Source organism: Elgaria multicarinata, chromosome 16 (genome assembly GCF_023053635.1).
Source record: "Elgaria multicarinata webbii isolate HBS135686 ecotype San Diego chromosome 16, rElgMul1.1.pri, whole genome shotgun sequence".
NCBI lineage: Eukaryota > Metazoa > Chordata > Lepidosauria > Squamata > Anguidae > Elgaria > Elgaria multicarinata.
In genome coordinates, this window is record NC_086186.1 from 30,567,535 (window position 1) to 30,582,920 (window position 15,386).

The 15,386-nt window shown below is 49.1% G+C and overlaps 1 protein-coding gene across 2 annotated transcripts in view; it reads left to right on the forward strand.

Moving 5' to 3' along the window:
* The first annotated feature begins 528 nt into the window (after positions 1-528).
* FRMD5 (FERM domain containing 5) overlaps positions 529-15,386 on the forward strand; it is a 120,399-nt gene continuing 105,541 nt past the window's right edge. For both annotated transcript variants that reach the window (XM_063142758.1, XM_063142759.1), the window contains exon 1: positions 529-630. In XM_063142758.1, the coding sequence (XP_062998828.1) occupies positions 529-630 (102 nt within the window). The remainder of the gene's footprint in view (positions 631-15,386) is intronic.

Genomic DNA, 15,386 nt, shown 5'->3' on the forward strand with positions numbered 1-15,386 from the left:
CTGCGGCGGAGGGAGGGAGGGAGGGAGGGAGGGAGGAAGGGCCGCTGGTCACCTGCCGCCGCCGCCGCCGCCGCCGCCGCCTCAGTGCCCCGGCGGGTGCGAGCAGCCTCGCGCCTCCCTCCGCTCCGCTCCGCTCCGCTCCCCTCCCCTCCCCTCCCTCCGTCCGCCTAAGCGAGGCGCATTGGTTTGCGCCGGAGCCCGTCAGAAGCGACGCCGGGCCCGGATTGGCCTCGGCCGCGACGGCAGAAGCGGCGGGCCTGGCTCGCCGCGGCGCAGCCCCCCAGCCCCTCCCGGCGCCGAAGACCGCCGCACGCCACCGCGCCCGCCCGCCTCGCGCCTCGCGCCGCCTCCTCCTCCTCCTCGTCCTCGTCCGCCGCCTCCTCGGAGCTGGGCTTTGTGCGAACGGGTCGCGGCGGCGGCGGCGGCGGCGGCGGCCACCATGTGAAGCAGGGGCTGCGGGAGCTCTGGATCCGCCGCCGCCTCCTCCTCCTCCTCGTCCTCCTCCTCCTCGTCCGGCGCCGGGCGAAGATGCTCAGCCGGCTGATGAGCGGCAGCAGCAGGAGCCTGGAGCGCGACTACAGCTGCACGGTGCGCCTCCTGGACGACAGCGAGTACTCCTGCACCATCCAGGTGGGCGGCTGCCGGCCTGCGCCGGGGGACGGGGGCGCGGCGCGGCGCGGCGCGGGAGGCAGGCAGGCAGGCAGGCGGGGACGGAGGGGGCGCGCGGGCGGGCGGGCCGGCCAGACCCCCCCCCTTGCTCCGGGGCAGCGGCGCGGCGCGGCGCGGCGGCCCGCGAGGAACTGCCCGAGAAGTGGCGGGGCGGCCGCCGGGCGTTCTCGGGCCCCGGCGACTGGGGCGGGCGCCGACGGGTCTCGGGCGCGGCGGCGGCGGCGGCGGCGCCTACAGGAACTTGCGTGCTGGAGCCGGGCCGGGCCGGGCTTGGCTTGTGCCCGTGCCGCCCTCGTGGCCGTCCGTTGCGGCGGGGGGCCAGCGGGAGCCGCTCCGGGGCGCCCGAAGCGCCCCCGGCGTCGCCCGCCTTGCCCCGGCATGTCCCGATGGGCATCGCTAAGTTTGCCGGCGGCGGGACCTGTGGCGCGTGGGGCCCCCCGCCCGCCCGCGCGCGCCTCGTGGCGGGAGGGGTGCTGCGGTAGCAGCGCGGCGGGCGAGCGAGGTCAGGGCTGCTGCTCGGCGCTGCCATCTCCCGGTGCGGCTCCCCGCGCCGCTGCCGGGTGAGGGGAGGCCGGCCCCGCGGGCGCGGAGGTCCGCAGCCCGACCCATCTTGCAGACTGGGGCGTGGGGGTCCTGGGGCTCGCCCTCCCGCGGACTGCCCGTGGTCTATCCGGCGGCGGCGGCACAGGCACAGGACCGCGCGAGGCTCCGAGCTGTCGCCTCCTTCCCCGAGCGCCAGGCCGGCGAGCAAGCGGGGCAGACCTTCTTCGGCGCGTCTTCGCGTTCGTGTCTTCTAAGATGGGGGTTTGTGCTGCGATCTGTCACCTTGCAGAACAGGACCTCTGGGGAGGTTCAGCAGGGCCGGATGGACGGTGCTGGGCAGGCATGCCTCAGCGGGCCCCTTGCGAAGATCGTGAGATCTCCGCAGCTCCATCGCCTCGCCTCCCCCTCACAGTCGTGCACTCAGCCTAAAGTTCAAACCATCTCCGCTCTCCAGTCCGGTCTCCTAAGCAGCGTCTGTCAGCCTGAAGCTGAAGGGGTCCCTGGTGGCCAGGAGGGTCCCAGTGCAGAACGCAAAGGCCAGCTGGAGCGGAAGGCTGGAGCCCCACCGAGACCCACTTTAGTTTTCAGGCAGAGGTTGGTGCAGCTAGAGAATTTTGCCAGATTCTGCCCCAGATCCTTGAGGACTAGAAGAGTTTTCAATTTTAACTTAAGTCTGTTTTTGTGTTAAGATTCTGTTTTTATGTTTGTACAGTATTTTCTTTCTTTCTTTCTTTATTAATTGAATTGTGAAGCTGCTTTCCAGAAATTATTGTCTTCCAAAGTGGCTCAGGACATGATCAAAGAGAGAGGGAGGGGGAGGCTCTGCTGTCAGGCTTCCAAACTAAAATAAGAAGACCTGCAAAGGGAAGAGAAGGGGGAAGGAGCCGGAGGGAGGTCAGCGCTTCAAGGCCAGGACGGAGGTGGGGAGCTGCTCTCCACCCGCATTTCAAGGCATTTCAGCCCCAGCAGGTTTTCTTTTGCCAGTGGTCCTACTTGAACAGCCACCAGCGGCTCTTGCTCCTGGGGCTGGGGGGGTCCGGGGGGGGAGCGTATTCCTTCCCCGTCCTTCTGCAGTCCCAGCAGGGCGACTGTTGGCTGGAACCAAGTCTTTCAGGCGGTGGGGGGGACGCAAACTCCGTGCAAGCGCTCCGTCTCTCTGCCCCTGGCTTGATGCTCTCCCTGGGAAGCAGGGGGTGCAGCCTTCCAGGTCCTGCCACAGGCAAATGGGGAAACAGAGCCCTGGGCAGAAGATGGGAGGCAGAGGGCTTGTTGAAGCAGCTGCTCAGGTAGTCCCTCAAAGTAGCCTAACACTTTCCTTCAAAGAACAAAACGCCCTGTTCAAGGTCAATGGATGAATGACACACATGCAATGGACTGGTTCTAACATTCTGCTTTGTTGTTGTCTGTCGCACCTCTGGGTGTTTTTTTAAACTATTAGCTGATGTCTCTTTTCCTCTGCATGGTGCATTCATTTTTCTTAGGTGACATCTTTCTTTCTACATATATTTTCTTTTGTACAGAATATGTGCTTGTGCAGTTTTAAAAAAGGTGAAGTAAGATTTCACGAGAAAACCCAAGTGGGCTCAAGACGGCTTCATCTTAGGACCCTTCTCAATGTGTGTCTTGCCATACCAGTGGCAGCTGCTGCAATGCATGAGCAGTGGCAAACGTTGGTCAGGCTTGGTGCTAAACACGAAACCCACATCTCATCCCAGTCTTTGGCAGTGAAACCCTTTGCATGCTGGCTTGGAAGTCAGTCCGACTGCGTTCATCTGGGGCTTACTCCTAAATCAGCATGCATAGGATGGCTGCCTCATGCCCCGCTGTTTGTATCTGTGTTGGGACTGCCAAGCATTGCAAAAGAGCCAGGCCTGTGTGTATATCCTGCAATTGCATGAAGAAGCCTACTATAAATGGTGTAAACGTGACAAGCAGATACTTGTTTCAGCTGTTTGCTGCAGACATTTTCTCTAATATTTGTTCTATAGATCTCTCTGACACAGCACTTTTCTGATGATAAACTGATTCATTCTAATGAATTCCAATTGATGTTGTGTGAACTTAATTTGGGATAGATTGTTTGTCATATAAATGATGTGGCCAAGAATGCAGTCAGAGCAGCGAAGTGTGGTCACACACGGGAGGATGTTCCAGTTTGGGCTGATGTTAGGAGGACATAGTTTAAGCCAGGAGCAGGCAACATGGTTCGCCCCAGACATCTGGCAACATACCCCCCCCCAAAAAAAACATAACACATTTTCTTAGTATATTGGGGCTGAGAGCCCATGTCTGCCTTTTACTCAGCCTTTGGGGTAGGTGACTTGTCCTTTGCCATACCTCCCATGGCAGACATTTTGTGGCAGTGCTCAGGAAACGTTCTCAAATTGCCAAATGTGCCCAAATGGCCCAAAAAAGTTTCTTACCCCTGATTTAAGTAAACCTGACAATGTATGAAGATGTCTGCCTACAAATCTGTTGCCTCTGGAGCATGGTCAGAGGCTGTTTGAGTTTGGGGACGTCACATAGCAAGTTGCATGTTTGAAGGGTAAAAAAAACCCATGGAAGTTCCTGCTGCTGCCTGGATGCCTGCTGTGTGTGTATGTATCCAGAGGGTGACTTGGCTCCTATTTAATTTCATCTGGCCACTGGGCCTTTATATTCCACCCCTTCCCAGAAGGGCTCCTGAGCTGCTTGGCTCTGACCACCTGCCAGCAACAATGCCCAACATCCCCCATCCAGCTGGCTTTGCTAAGGGAAGGGTGACAGAGGTGAGCAGCCAGCTGGGTGCTGCTGCTTGGAGGCCCACTGCAATTCCTGGAGCAGCTGTGCATGTTTTCAGCTGGCTCCCTCCCTCCCTCTCCAGTGGCACTAAGCATGGTTTCTCAGCACAAGTGGGTCCCATCCTGAGCTTCAGGAGGTGACTACATTCCAAAACTGTCTTCCTAGGCATTACAATACGGTTATTTCTTCACAGTATTTATAATGCAATTAAGAACATATACTTAATTAACTGACTAAATTAATTAGATAGCCATTGTATGTGGCCCCTGGTTGATTTCCCCCCATCCATGCAACCAATAGTCTTCGATAAGGGCCCCCCTCACCCCCTGAGCTAATGGGAGAGAGATTGTGAGCTCTCTTGTTTCCATGCATTGTTTAAGCAAAAGCATTTATAGCCTGTGCGAAATGGAAAGCTACATAATGGGAAAGTGTAATATTTCACAATTGAGAGAAATTGCTGCCTGCAAGGTGTACAGGCTCACAAAAAGGGAGCAAATTCTGAAGGTTGTTTCTTTAGAAAATGCAGACACAACTCCTTTCTTACTTGGGTTGAGGGATTTTGTTTCATGAGTAATTTTTAATGTATGCACCATGTTGTCTTTTAAAGATATAACTTTAAACTACATGAATGGATGCATTTTCTGTACCGGATTTTGTACATTGTCTTAATTAACTGAGTAACAGGACTTTTAAGTCTAAAGATTTATTTATTTATTTATTTATTTATTACATTTCTATACCGCCCAATAGCCGGAGCTCTCTGGGCGGTTCACAAAGATTAATTTTAACATGGGTCACCATTTAGTGTTAGAGGTTAGATGTGGCCCTCTGATGATCCAAGGTGGTTGTTGTGATTGTTAATGTTAATGATTGAGTCCATGAGGGGCAGATTGTGGAGAGGCAGCAGAGCCCATCCATAGTGGTTGGCTTTGTGGAAGGTTTCCAGTTCATCAGAAAGGGTGGATTGGTTGACAAATAAGGGCTGATGTGAACCCACCAGTATCTTGGGGGCATCTGGAGCAGGGAAGGTGTTTAGAATAGATCTTGGGGCGCCTCCAAATTGCTCCTGGCCAGTGGTGGAAAATGAAACAAGAATCAGTCTTAAGGCTAGGAGCTCCTTGCAGTGCCACCAGTGGCTGATGGCTCCTAAGGGAATGCTTCAGTTCTCACCACGTCCCTCTCCAATCACACCTTCCCTTAACTCCCCTCAAAGGCAGGGAGTGTATGAGAGGGGGAATGCAGAGCCCAGCATCCCAGCATAATGCAGAGCCCAGTGTAATGGGCATTGCAGCAAATATGAGGCAAAGACTGTGGTGGGTAAATAGATCTTGTACTCATCTTGTGCCCTTGTTAGTCAGGGCAGTGGCATCCATGTTTCACAAAGCAAATGTCTTAGGCTGAGTGAGACTCAAGGCTGCAAAGAGAATGCAAGGCAGAGGAGGGGGCTGAGCCCTACGCAGCAAACCTGAGGGCTACAGTGCCATGATGCCTCAGGCTGTCCTGAATGGCTGCTCGCCTCCCTGTGCCCTAGAGTTCCCCTGCTTGCGAGCAAGAAACTCAGGCAGCCTGAGTTGTGCATAGGTGCACATACTACTTTTTCACACTGTGTATAATTAAGATATGGAATTCACTGCACAAGATTTGCCGGCTTTCAGAAAGCTTATGCTGATTGATTAAAGATCTATTATTATTATTATTATTATTATTATTATTATCATCATCATCATTTCTATACTGTCCCATAGCTGAAGCTCTCTGGGCGGTTTACAAAAGATTAAAACATTAAACATTAAGAATCGATATACAAAATTTAAAAACATAAAAACAGACAGCATACAAAGACAACATCCATTTAAAAACAACTTTGAGCTCTCAGCTAGACCTAAGCTTGGGAGAAGAGAAAAGTCTTGAGCTGGCGGGGGGGGGGGGGGGGATAACAATGCTGGCGCCAGGCGGGCCGCGTTGGGGAGATTGTTCCATAAAGGCAGGATGTTCCGTGGCCGTTGGCCACGAAAGCCATGACAGCGTATTGGGGATAAGTGATGTGGAGTTCGGTGTGCTCCAACCCACAGAGCTTCAAGTGCTGTACAGGGCCTGGCAGAATTTGGCAGAATTGTTAGCAACATCCACTCCTAAGAAATCATTTCATATATGAATTAATCTGGGGTTGCAGTTGTGTTTAATAAGTAGTGTTTGATTCTTCCTAGTGATGCTGCCAAAGTCCATAATTTGCAGGCTCCCATATACCCTCCTTCAATGAGCTCTGTTTTTGGCAGCAGTGAGTAATGGAGTCCTCCAGGGCTAGTGAGTTATAGTGCATAGAGTGGCTGGCTGGAGCACAGGCTGTGCTCCTGACAGGTTGGGCACATGTGTTCTTTTGCAGGGCATTATGGGATGTCATCTGTTTCATAATTGATGCCAGACTTTCAGAGATCTTGCAACTGGCCTTCTGCTTCCTGCATAAAGCACCCAGCCTGAAGGCAGCCTTGGTGAATTCACTTGGGGTTGCTCATAATGAGGAGGATATGAAGGGCTCTGTGTGTGCTGGTGTGCTTTTGTCCAACAGGGTGGTATGTTGGTTTTTATGTGAAATTATCTCATGCTCCTCCCCATAAACAGAAAGAAGAGCTAATTTGGGTCTGGGGAGTCAACTCAGCTGTTTCTCCATGCGAATCCAAAAAGTGGCAGCAATGCTGCAGCCCCAGCACCCCGGCAGAGAGAAACCTCTGTCTTCACATCTGTGCCAGCACAGAGGGGGAAATGTGTTCTTCTGTGAACAGTAGCGGAGCTGGAGTGGAGTAACTTGCCAATGATGTACGAGTTTCAAAGTAGATTCCCCCACTCTGCTGAGATAGACCTGAGGGGCTGTGTATGTGGCATCATTTCTTTAGAAGCTTCCTGTCCTGGCTTTCAGTCAAAAGATCCCGAAGCTGGCTTACAATAGGTTACAACACACATAAACCCAGCAGCCCTTCATCCTCTGACTTTCGTATGCTACCTCATACCACAAGTTCTCTGAGTGGTATATAATCAATAAGTCCAAAACAACTTAGATACAAAATAGAACAAAAGACATAAAATCAAAAGCAGTACAAAAAAAATACAGCATGAAAGAAAACTTACCGCAACCCCAAAATTTAAAATGGGGAGTGAGTTATTTAAAAGGCCTGGGTGAATTCCGAGGTCAACTATCAGAGATGTCTGATCAAAAGCCTTTAGATTTGGGTGTCAGAGTGATACTTTCAAAATTTCTCAACCGTCTATTTACTTTTTTGGCAACATGGCGACATGAAATGGCTTTGAGGTCACCGAAGACTGAGGAGACTATCCAAAATAAAAGGGTGAGAAGCCAAGGAGAATCCGCTAGGGTGAGAGCCACTCTTGGAAACTTGCATGCCAAATTTGCTGTTTGTATGGGATGCATGTGTGCCAGATAGATTTCTTTGTATCTTGCAGGATCTCCTGACCTGGTAGTGAAAGATGAAGTACCTGGTATCCTCAAGAATACCTTAGATGCATTTCGTATGCATCTTGGAGTTTTATATTCAGATGTGTGTGTGTTTAATGAAATACGCTAAAAACCTGGATGATCAGCCTGTACCATGATACTTGCCAACTCAGGCGCCTCAGACTACCTAGATCAGAGGTCCCTAATGTGGCAGCCTTGGGGACGTCCCCAAAAGCCCTCTACTCCTTGTCCCTTTCAAAAACTATTTTTAATAAAAAAAAACTTGAGAAATATTAGGGTGCCAGATTGTCCTTTCTGTTCCTGAACCTGTCACTGATCAGTTGTTCATTGGGCAGGAAGCGAAGGAAAGCGTCGCTTCCTGGCCCTCCCAATCTTCTTCCACTGACAGATACCTTTCCATTTTGCTCTAAGAACGTTAGAAGAGCCCTGAGACTGGAATCAGAACTTGGGTCCATCTACTCCAGCATTCTGTCCCCACAGTGGCCGACCAGCTGTCAACAAGGAACCAAGAAGCAGGACACAGGTGCAACAGCACCCTCCCGCCCATGTTCTCCAGCAACTGGTGCACACAGGCTTCCTGCCTCTGGTACTGGAGGTGGCACAGAGCCATCAGGGCTAGTAGCCATGGATAGCCTTCTTCTCCAGGAATTTACCCACCCCTTTTAAATCCATCCAAATTGGTGGCCATCACTATCTCTTGGGGCAATGAATCCCGTAGCTTAATGATGTGGCGTCTCTCTCCTCCTTCCCAGCCCCTAGCCTTGCCATTCCTCCCCCACTCTTCGCTTCACTGTTTCTCCCTGCTCCAGCCTCCCTCTTTCCCTCCCCTCTTCGCTCTTTCTCTCCTTTCCCTGCCCCTGGCCGCCTTCTTCTTTCTCTCCCGCTCACCCCTTGATTTAACTGCTCCTCTCCTCTGCCAGCCTCTCGCCTCGCCATTTCCGACCTCGCTGCCTTTGCTCTTCCTAGCCACTGGCTTCCCTCTCTCCCCTGCCTGGCCTTGCCATCTCCCCCCTGGCCTCGCTCTGATGCCTTTCTCTCGCCAGGCCTTCCTCCTCCTGGCCTCTAGCCTTGCTCTTCTTCTCCCCCTTCTCAGCCCCCTGACTTGCTCTTCCTGCACAGACACGGCACCTTCTTGAGTGCACCAAAGGAGGAGGTAGGAGCGCCAGGTGAGAAACGGAGTGACTGAGTGTTTCTTTCCTTTTGCGGCAGGGGCATTTTCCTTTCCACTGGGGCTGGGAAAAGGCGTGTGTGTGTGTGTGTGTGTGTGTGTGTATTGATATATATTTGTATATATATATATATAGAGAGAGAGAGAGAGAGAGAGAGAGAGAGAGAGCAGAACAATACTGTGTAGGCCTACTCAGACGTAATTCCCACTGTGTTCCATGCAATCATACAGAGGATTGCAACCTTAAACGGGTATTTTGTTGTGCTGCTGTAGGATTAAATGTGGATTCAGACCCTTTCTCTGCTTGTACTCAGTTTCTTGGGTGAATTATTTGTCTTTTGACTAGCCATGCTCCCAAGGCAGACCATTTTGTGACTAGCTGTATCCTCCATGGGAGCCATTTTGTGGTGTTGCCCGCAGCACTTTCTCCAATGATCAAATGTGTGCATGAATGCGAAAAAGGCTGGGGACCCTTGCCCTAGGGAGAGGCAGGGAGGACAATCTCTCTCCTCACCTTTCTATATGAGCCCATCCTGGCTCTGAGTTGCCTTTTGCTCCTCTCAGCTCACAGAACATATAGGTTTACGGGGGATGGGGAGGGGGGGTACCGGCAGCCTGGTCAGTGAACTGTTGCTCAGTGTGGCTGACAGACCCCAGGATGTTGCCCAAGCCCTTCCCACTCCAGAACAAGCTTCAGATTTATGGGCATGTATTGACATCCTCACATAGGACTATATGCACACGAACATGTAAAACCAGAATGAAAGCATGTGCAAATGTGGGTGAGTGAGTGTGCATTAGAGTGGTGTACATACATGTGTCATAGTGCATTGGTGAGCCCTTTCTTAGGTGCAAGAGGCTGCACCTGTCTTAGGTGCAAGAGGCTGCCAGAGGAGATTCGTAAAATTAACTCTCTCTCTGATTTTAAGACGGCTTTGAAAACTAGCCTTTTCTGGCAGGCCTACCCAGACCCAGATGAATGTGGAATCAAGTATTTTTAAGATGTGTTGATTCTTGTACTAATGTTGTTCCCCGCCTCGATCCAAATAGAGAGGCGGGTAAGAAATAAAATTATTATTATTATTATTATTATTATTATTATTATTATTATTGCTCCATGATTCTATTTTAGCCTTATATAGGCCATTTCTGCAGGAAACCTAGATCTAAGATGCAGCATAGATATGGTGTGACCTCATTAAGAGGCAAGTCTGTCCCCTTTGCTTCAGTCGCTCAGTGTCTCCTTAGAATAGGAAACTAAATTATAGCCAGAAGGTTTCTGCAATAGCCGTGCTTGCAGGTCTGAAACAGTTGAAGAACTGCAGTAGCCTCCCTCGCTCCAAGTGACAGCTGGCTGCTGCACCAGGCCAGGCGAGCAGCAACTGCGTGGGGTTTCACCACCGTGGAAGAGGCATTGGGTTTTGTGTGTGAACTGTTGAGTTGGACCAGGCAGAATTGTTCTTTGCTGTCTTCCTGGGCCAAAAGGAGATTGGTTGCAAAACACACCAAACAGGTGTAGATTGGTTCTGGAGTTGGGGGGTTGTTGGAAGGTTTTGGAAATACATGCTCCATTCCTAATGATGGAGCTATTTCAGTGCTCAAAATAAATAATGCATATTGATGAGCTGGTTACAATTATAATTTTTTGCAGAAAAGTTGCCTGATTGAAATTTTGGCCAGGCCAGTTCTAAGTGACTGAAGGACTATAGCCCAAAAATGAGAGATAAGGATTTATGTCTGAGATGGAAGGTCTGAACACTATCATCCCCAGCACTGAGATGTTGACAATCATGACCTTCATGCTCACAAAAATGTGTACAAATATGAGGATTAGGAACTTAGTTTTGTTTCACAATTGAATGCTTGCTTATTAATTGAATTAATTAGGAATCTTAGTTTCCTTTCCACATTATGCATGTGGACAATTCTGTCAGCAAGCACTTTAATATGGCTGGCTAAATTAACATGATTTATTTTATCTATGGGTTGGGTTGGTGTTTCTTTTAGCTGCCATTAAAGGTGGCTTTGCATTTTGCCCTAGTTGAAACCTTCTCAAAGTGAGGCGTGCCAGAAGTGAGTTTGGCTCTCTCTCCCCTTCTTCTGCCACCTTCTGCATGCCAGGTTCGCTGGCCACTCAGCCCAGCAGGTCAGTCATTCCGTGGTGCTTGTTCCACATTCTCAGAAACATGCTTGTCGTATACAATTGGAGCTCTTGCGTGGCAGCATTCTGCACATTTGCTGCCTGTGCAGCAACTCGACTTGTGGCCTTGTATCGATGCAGTGAGGGCCTTTATTCCAGCTCTGTCTCTTGCACAGAAGACTGTACATGCAAGAAACCTTTTCTACTTGTGTCAATAGTTCTGTCTCCCTTGGTATTGAGAGTGTCATGGATGTTTGTGTGCAACTTGCATCGAGTTGGCACCTGCTTATTCAAAGCAGCATCTTTGCTTCTACAGTGCTCAGCCAGCATGATAGGCTCTGATGAGTGTCAAAGGTCCTAGAAGCTTTGTGATTGTGGCGTTTTTTAAAATTCTTGTGACTGCGGTAGTGTTAGCAATATTTCAACATATAGCTCACTATTCTTCAAAGGATTCCAGAGACGTCTGTAAAGAAGTGCTTTTCTCATACCCCAGAGAGGCCACTTGGGTCCAGGGCCTCGTGGCACCACGGATGAGAAGGGCAGAATCCCAGGAATTTGCCTCTCTCCACTATGATCACTTCCTTTTCTAAAGAGGTCACATTTTGGGAGGCGGCCATGGAGCATCAGGGCAGTGTTGCTGCAGGAAGGACTGGCATCCGGGCATGCCTTGGCCATGCATATTTTTTGGCTGAGATCTTTCTTCAGCAGGGAGGATGGAGCCGTATTCCGCTCTAGGAGATAATGGCTTGTCAGTCAAATTATGAAGTTTAAAGAGTGACATAAAAACATTATTACAAGCTAGCTGATGTCCCAAGTGAAACTATCACACTAATTACCAGGATGCTTTGACAAATGCCACTTTAAATTATGCTACTGAGGCCAGTCTCAAGGTGCGCCACCCACATCTCAAGGGGCTTTTTGCCAGCTGGTCACTGAAGGCAAAGACTGGGAAATTGGGACATGCACGTACGCAGGCTTGCTCTCAAAGCTCAGCTTCAAGAAACAATTCTTTAAAACTGGCAATACAGGGTGGGGGCAGTGGGCTCTTTCCCTCTCAAACTCTGATTGGCTGGGAATGGGCTTATGGCCACTATTTCCACTAGGCTGTGCTCAGCCCTTTGATCCGAGGATGTGGAGGAATTGTATTGGCTACTGCTCATGTCACCGGCCCGGCCCGGCCTGGCCCTCCCTCAAACTCTCTCTCCTTGTTCCTTGCTCCACTGATTTCTTCTGCATGCCTGGACTGGTTTCCTGGGATTCTAGACGTTGGCCCTAGAAGAGGTGCGCCTTCAGCCTGGGCAATGCAGCAGTGTTACTGCCTGCAGAGCAGTGTGCTCTCGGGCCTCCTTCATCAAGGCCTGTAGCATCCTGGCAGGGGAGTTGAGTGGTATTTGCTGAACAGAAATAGCATTTTCAGAGTTTCTTCTTTTTCTCAGTTGGGGAGGAAAGAGCCCTCCCATTATGCCCCTGTGTTTTTGGTCACATGTAACAGGCTCAGACTCTCTCAAAGTTGGACTTGATGGCCTTATGGGCCCCTCCCAACTCTACTATTTTATGATTCTCTGGGAATGCTATGCTAGGAAGAAGCCATTTTTGTTCTTGGAGAGAGTAATTCTGCTTTCCACCCCCTGCCCTGACAATCGTTTGTTGAGTATGTACAGTTTGCATTGCAAAGTCAAGCTTAGCACATGTTTTTATGTTTTGAATCTGGTAGGAAATTTTATCTGTGCAGAAAGGGCAGATGGGATGACGACACTTTGTGCGTCTTGGAGATCAATTCTTTTCTTGGCTAGAGTTGAGTATTTGGGCTGGCACCCCTGATGTGCATCTAGGCTTGTAAATGCCAGTTTGTGTATTTCAAGATAAAGATGGCCAGCTCTCTTATAGGGAGCAAGCCAGACCACTGGGCCATCCCTCTTGGGATACTTGGCAGCAGCCCAGTCAGCTTTCTGACCCCACAAAGACGGTTCTCCCTAGGGGAGTCTACACTAACCGTTTACAACCGTTTACAGGGTTGTATCATAGTCGTCACTAATGGGCCACATGACGTTCACCTGTTCCCGCGGTGATCTTGGCTCCACCTCTCACTTTTACCAGAATATCCCTGACTGCTTTTGTCACCGTTTTTCCGGCTCTCTTGCGTCCATTGCAAGGAACATTTGCGGTGTGCCCACCCTTTGCAAGGTCGTTGCTTTGCTGTGTGTTCCGGACTCAGCAAACAGCCAATTAGCTGTGAGGGGCGTGTGCATAGGTATCAATGTGTTTTACCGCTGAGTTTTGTTTTTTGTTTTAAAAAACATAACTCTGTGCAGGAGTGCATATTTGACATAGTTCATATCCTCCCCATGTGTTGCTGCGTGTCTGCGCTCCTGTGTATCCCTCACGAGTAATTAAAAAAACCACCTGTACCCCTTAGCCATCTGCCTAGCCCCGCCCACTTCTGCTGATACACATGTGGGACCGCCGTAACGGGACACACATGCTCTTGCAACAGCCCTCCTCTAATTGCAGTACAGATCAGTGCTATGTGCCCCACGAGGGGCAATCGGGGAAGTGGGGAATCTTCGGGAGTGTGCCTCTTCCGTTGTGAAAGGGTGCAGGTGTAGATCAGCCCCTGCGGCCCCGTGTGAACATGTTGTGCCAGGCTGCTTGTTCCTCCTCCCTTTGTTCATGGATGTGATGTAACATCGGACTGGATCTACGAAACCGTGTCCAAGGCTTCACTGCCACAAGCACAATGTAATACAGTTTCACAACTGTTCCTGCCACGTTTTAGGTTTGCAGTGTAAAAAAAGGGTGCTGGGATTCAGACGCACAGGAGGCAGGGGCTCTTTCTGTACCGCTTAATGGCAGAGAAGGGATTTTGGCAGACTCAGCATGTCCTATGAGGTTGAGAAAAGCAACACCTGCTGAAATTCCTCCTGATACACTACTATTACGGATAAAGGAGCTCGGGGTTCTCCTTTGCATTTCCCAAAAGAAAAAGCAAATGGCGGGTGGTGGTGTGGCCCCTCTTGGGGGAAAGCAGGAGCCTATTATTATTATTATTATTATTATTATTATTATTATTATTATTATTATTATTTATTTATTTATATAGCACCATCAATGTACATGGTGCTGTACAGATAACACAGTAAATTGTGTTTACTGTGTTGTTGTAAAAACAATTGTTGTTTTTAAATGGATACTGTTGTTTTTATACTGTTTTTATGTGTGTGTGTGTGTGTGTGTGTTTTTAAATTGTATACTTTTAATGTTTACTATTTTTAAATGTTGTAAACCGCCCAGAGAGCTTCGGCTGTGGGGCGGTATATAAATGTAATTAAATAAATAAATAAATAAATAAAATAAATAGCAGGACCCTGCCGCGTAGGCTTACAATCTAATAAGGACCTTTTTACAATCAGGACCTTTTATGGGTCCTGATTGATCAGCTGGAATACAAACCTTGTAAGTTTTTAGCTTTTGAAGTTGAAACCACGGGCCCAGGGAAAGGAACTGCCTTGAGTGCCACATTGGGGTGAAAAGGAGGGATATAAAACAGACAAGCAAACAAATCACTCTGGGAGTGGGTCAGGGGTGGGTGTGCTTCCCCCCCCTCCCAACTCTTGTGGGCTGTGAGCTCAAATGTTTTAAGCACTGATTTCTGTATAGCCTGTGGGCAGGATTGGTAAGACAACTTCAGCAAAAAATGTTTAGAATTTTCAATGGGATATTTTGGAAAAGAAAAATCCTGTAATTTATGTCCTTCTGGATCCATATATGTCATTGATAATGCAATGCCACTTTTGGGGGATTTAAATATATCCATTTAGGTCAACATAGAGTACGTCAGGATCGCTAAGTGCCACCCTGCTGGAAGCTGCAATCCAGAGATGGGCTTTGGATGAATTCCTTTATTTGCATCTGCCACAGGCCTCCGCGTTCTAAATGAAACATACAAAAGAATAAAAGCAAGATTGTACAAGTTGCATTCTAAAAAATTACATTAAATACAAATTCCAGAATTAATACAAGTCTTTACACATAAAATAAGAATAAGTAAATAAAACAAATAAACTTCTGTTCAGTCAAAGGAGCTGTGAGAAATTAAGACTCTGATAAAATGGTAGATCTTATTTTAATAGCACCTGCTAAAATTTTTGCAGTAGTGGAGTGATGACCTCTTTCATCAAGTCTCTGTAAAAAGTACAAAATAATAATACATGAGCCACTGTTTCGATACTGCCATCTCCACATGGGCAGATGCGGTTTTCCAATGGGATTCTTTTAAATTGGCCCTCAAGTACAGCTGATAGCAGTATATTCAGTCTTGCATAAGTGAAAGCTTGTCTGTATGTTAAAACAGTAAAGTTTTGCAAATAAGATGCCAATGTGTCAAAGCAAGATGGAAACTAGACATACCATGGAAAAAAATTTCTTATAGTGGCCAGATTGTTCTGTTGTTCAATATCATATAGGCGTTGTCTAATTACATCTTTTGCTTTGCTCAACCCCAGAGTTAATAAATGTTGTGGTGATAAACCAGAGGAGTAAAGTTTCAAAGTGGTGGTCTTCATCCAAACGCTCTCATGAGGATCCTCCAGAACCAAGGGGAGTAAACCAGTAGGAGT